The 4,753-nt window shown below is 39.6% G+C and overlaps 1 protein-coding gene across 1 annotated transcript; it reads right to left on the bottom strand.

Moving 5' to 3' along the window:
• Positions 1-547: 547 nt before the first annotated feature.
• On the bottom strand, positions 548-4,501 carry LOC143533177 (receptor-like kinase TMK4). The gene is made up of 2 exons (XM_077028036.1): positions 2,100-4,501; positions 548-1,275 (listed from the first exon to the last, which is right to left on the bottom strand). Exons 1-2 carry the CDS (start codon positions 4,348-4,350, stop codon positions 767-769), a joined length of 2,760 nt encoding a protein of 919 aa, XP_076884151.1. The 5' UTR covers positions 4,351-4,501; the 3' UTR covers positions 548-766.
• Positions 4,502-4,753: the final 252 nt, after the last annotated feature.

The raw sequence follows: 4,753 nt of genomic DNA, 5'->3' as shown, positions 1-4,753 counted from the left end.
AATATAAAATGCACATGGTTTTGAATATTTTAACCAAGTAAAACATACATACGTATTAAAATGCACATGTTGTGTTGATATAATATCTATGTTTCTATCCACAAATAATACGATTTTTATTAACATATATATTAAAACTTAATAATACTATCATATTTATTCAAACAAACATAAGTCATCCATTCAAAATATTTTGGATTTTATATTTACTTATTTAATCAAGTATCTTACAAACTATATAATAATCTTTAACAATTGTCGCCTAATGTTTTTTTTATAAACATGAAGTGGTGAACACGATATAAAAACGCGTAGGGAGAATTTATTTACAAAGCTAGCTGGCTCTAGCAGGATTCAACTTCTACAGCCTGGAATATCAATCTCAACCCACTTGTGTCTGGACCATTATTATAGCAAAATACCAAATCTACACATATGTACAACCTTCAATGCACAAGCCTAGTCACATAAATATATAAACTCTCGTTACCTCAGGTAACATACAACTTTCAAAGCACAATAAATATACATGTTACAAACTTACAATTATGTTGACTTAAAAAAGTATTATAGATTGTAATGCATATGGTACAACTATCTAATGCAGCCTTCAAGAAACCTAAGGATCACAAAGTGGTCATTTTCCAAGTTTCAAACACCAGAAAATGATCAACATACAAACAAAAACAACATGCTTCAATTTAGTTTTAATCTTTTACCTCAAAAAAATTAATAAATATAAAGAAAATTCAACGTGTTTATCGAATTATCGGCAGTCCATCGAGTCGAACGAGTCAGCAAAACCTGAAGGTTTAGAGGGAATACTCGATTGTGTAAACGACATGTCAAACGTTCTAGAAGTACCCTCGTCGGCTTGCCATCTTTGGAGGGCTTGAGGAAGGCTCATATGTAGGTCGATTCCATACCCGTCTTCTTCTTCAGGCCGAGAAGGTTTCCATTGTTCTACAAGTGGACCCAACACGTTAACCGCGTGGCCCATGTCGGGCCTCTGAAACGGCTCACGGGCCGTGCAGTGGCCCGCTAGCTCGGCTACTTTTGCGATGCTATCATGTGTTTCTTCGTTATCGGTTTCAAGGGTTTGGTCAATGGCCTTTAATATGTTTTCTTTTGAGATTAGGACTCTTCTAAACCATGTTACTAAATGACATCTTTCATCGGGCTGGGTCTCGTCTAGGGCTTTTCGGCCCGTTATTAACTCCATTAACACGACCCCGAATGCAAAAACGTCGACTTTCGTTGTCACTCTCCCTGTAGCTGTTTTGTTCAAGAAAAAACATAAGAGTTTTTAGATTTTGGGGTTTTAGAGTTTCTTGACACTAAAGATTGCAAATCTTGAATCAAATGTGTAAAACTTTTTTTAGATGATTGACGATACATCTACCCGAATCCTAAAAACTATCAGATTTGGCTTTTTACAGGAACTTTAATGTGGAAGATTATGAATCTTGAAACTAAATGTTTTAAAATGCTTGTATTTTTAATAGGTAAATCAAGAAAGTTTACAAAATGATCAAACTTTGGCCTTTTCCGGTTAAAACCTAACCAGGCTTGTTCAAGTCAACACGTCAACTCACGAACATCGTTTAACAGCCCTAAGTGGTTTGGTCAAGAAAGTTCCCAAAATGATCAGATTTCAGCCTTCTACAATCGTTTCAACTCACAAATCTTAAAACCAAATAAAACCAATTGTGTCAAAGCCATTAAACCTTTTGTCATTTTAGTAATTTGAAAAAAGAAAATTACCAACTTGATCAAGCTTCGGGCTTTTTAGGTTCTCTTGATGCCAGGAATCAAAAAAACTTGAAACCATATGTAAAAGTCTTATCTTTCTAGTTGTCTAATATAAAAGGTCCCAAAATGATCAGATTTGGCTTTTTTCAAGTCTCTTTAACCCCAAAAATCAAATCTTGAAGCCAAATATTTGAAAGTTTGTGTTTTTAGTTGTTTTATAAGAAAAAGTAACACCTTATTTCTGTTTCTTTACTTTCTTTAACACAAAAGATGATAAATCTTGAAACCAAAAAAATAAAAAATTGAAACTTTAAAGATGACTAATCTTAAAACAGGAAAGTACTCACCAGCATACTCGGGTGCAAGATAACCAAACGTGCCAGCAAGTCGTGTCTCAACTGAGTACTTGCCACCATCAGGAGCATTCTTAACTAATCCAAAGTCAGCAACTTTCGCTCGCATATCATCACCAAGAAGAATATTAGACGGTTTCAAGTCCCGATGAATAAAACTAGACTGCGCCAAACTATGCAAATACTCAACCCCACGTGCCACATCCAACGCAATCGACACCCTTTGTTTCCAGCTAAGTGGAGGTGTCTTATGCTCACTCCACTCAAACAAATGTTGACTCAAAGTCCCCTGTGGCATGTACTCGTACACCAAAAGTCGCTCGGTGCGGTCAATACAATATCCCAAAAGAGCCACCAAGTGTCTATGTCTAACTTTTGTTAAAACCGCAATCTCCGCTTGAAACTCATTCAACCCTTTAGTCCCCATCACACCCGACTCCATTTTTTTAACCGCGATCTTGGTCCCATCATGTAATTCCCCCTTATAAACTACCCCGAACCCTCCTCGTCCCAAAACATTATCATCACTAAAGTTATTAGTCACTTGTCGAAGAACTTGAATCGAAATAATAACATTCCCGCCTTCAAAAACATGCATTTCACTATGATCACCACTGCTTTGACTCTGTAACTCACTAAACCCGCCACCATACCCGTTCGAGCTACTCCCGACACCATTTGTTTTCACCAGTTCCTTACCAACTTCCGGATTCTCTACCCGACCGAACTTCTGGTGTTTCTTTGTACGACAACATTTGTAGAACACAAACAACACAATCCCTATGAAAACAATAACACCAACAACAATCCCCGCAATCATACCTGGTGAAACAGATGACCCTTTTGATGATCCAGATGACTTCCCACCCGATCCACCTGAATTGGGTCCAGACCCAGGTGGTCCATTGGGTGTACCCGGAATGGTTTGACCTAAAAGCGGGTTTCCTGTATGTGAAAACCTAACATTTTGTGGGAATTCTGGAATAGGACCAGAAAGATTATTGTTTGACACATCAAACACTTGGAGAGTCGGGATAGACGTCAATAATTCAGGAATCGAACCGGTTAAATTATTATCACTCAACAACAAAGTTCTTAGTGAAGTCAGATTCGCCAACGCAGGCGAAATGTAACCCGAAAATCCCTTCTTTGCAAAGGTTAAAGAGATCACATTCTTCCCGGAGGAATCACAGGAAACAAAGCTCCACCCTTTGCACGCATCATTACCCGTCCAAGATTCCGCCAACAACATCGGAAACCCAACCGCTCCAGCAACATCAAGCAACGCCGTCACTTGCGGATCGCAGGGTCCCGGATTCGGTAAACAAAAACTATTCGAACTAATATCAGATTCAATACTAAACTCAGGCACTGGACCCTGCAACTTATTATTTCTCAACGTAACATTGGCTAACTTAGGTAACGACACGAGAGACGGAGGAACCAGTCCAGTAAACTGGTTATCCCGGAGCTGCAAATCGAACAAACTAGTACAGTTTGACAGATCCGGGATAGTTCCAGTGAACGCATTGGCTTGCAACCAAACTTGATACAACATTGCCATGGACGAAAGCACCTCGATATTACCCGAAAGCCCGGTTTTCTGATTATTCAGCCATAGGTTCTGAATCTCAGACCCTCGGAAGCTTTCGGGTAAGCTCCCAGTAAGATCGTTGTAGCTCAACCTGAGGCTAAGCAAATTAGGGAATGTATCGAAAATATCTGGAATAGAGCCTTTAATGTTGGCGCTGCTCGCCTGAAAGATTTGTAAGCTTGTGCTTTCAGTGAGATCTTTAGGGAGATCCCACGGGGCGAGCTGTTGGTTATCCGAGATGCTAAAGCTTTGAAGGTATGTGAGGCCCAGAAAGAAATCTGGAGGAATGGAAGTGAAGTTGTTGGTGTCTAGGAACACATCTTGGAGGTTGGTGAGGTTTGCTAGAGTGGGCAGGTCGCCCGAGATCGAGTTGCGTTGAACCGAAAGGGTTTTTAGCTGCGAGAGTTGGTTCAGATTGTTCGGGAGGTTTCCCGAGAGGGACTTTGAAGCGAGGTTGAGTGCGGTCACTCGCTTCGAGTTGTCGCAGTTGATTCCTTCCCATTGACAGAAGTCGTTGGAGGTTTTCCAGTTGGATGGGACGGAGGAAAGAGAGGTGAGGAGGCTGGACATGACGGCGGCGTCATCGGCGGTGGCGGCGGAGGAGAGGAGGAGGACGGCGGAGAGAAGGATGAGGAGGTGGTCATGTGCCATTGTGGTTGGCGGTGAAAATAATAATGTGGGGTTGAGGAGAATGGACAAGAATAAAAGGAGGAAGACAGATGTGTTTGTTGTCAAAAGATATTGTAAATTTTTTTTTTTTTTGTAAGAGGTTGGGTTATGGAAAAGGGAGATGTGAATATTTGCACCTTGGATTCTAGTTTCTGATCACTGCAAATGCAAATGGTTTAATATTTTTAAATTTAAGGATTATGTAAATCTATTGGTTATTAAGTGAGAGTCTTGATTTTGACAATATTTTCTAGATTGTAACGTTTTTCTTTACCCGACAGAATCCGTTTAATTTTTTTAAACGGCTGAATTATAGTGCCAAATGAACACTATGAGACCAAAAAATGAACAGAGTCCAAACACAAACTACAAATTTAAAAAAGAA

This window comes from Bidens hawaiensis, unplaced genomic scaffold, assembly GCF_021521415.1.
Source record: "Bidens hawaiensis isolate Kalapana, Puna unplaced genomic scaffold, B.hawaiensis_p1.1 tig00000702_1, whole genome shotgun sequence".
Taxonomy (NCBI): domain Eukaryota; kingdom Viridiplantae; phylum Streptophyta; class Magnoliopsida; order Asterales; family Asteraceae; genus Bidens; species Bidens hawaiensis.
Note: the sequence above shows the minus strand (reverse complement) of the source record. Positions and strands in the feature narration are given on the sequence as shown.

Excerpts from the sequence above, each read along its gene's own strand:
- LOC143533177 (XM_077028036.1), bottom strand. The coding sequence starts at position 4,350 with ATGGCACATGACCACCTCCTCATCCTTCTCTCCGCCGTCCTCCTCCTC. Across the intron at positions 1,276-2,099 it reads TCTTGCACCCGAGTATGCTG|CTACAGGGAGAGTGACAACG; the intron begins GTGAGTACTTTC and ends TGAACAAAACAG.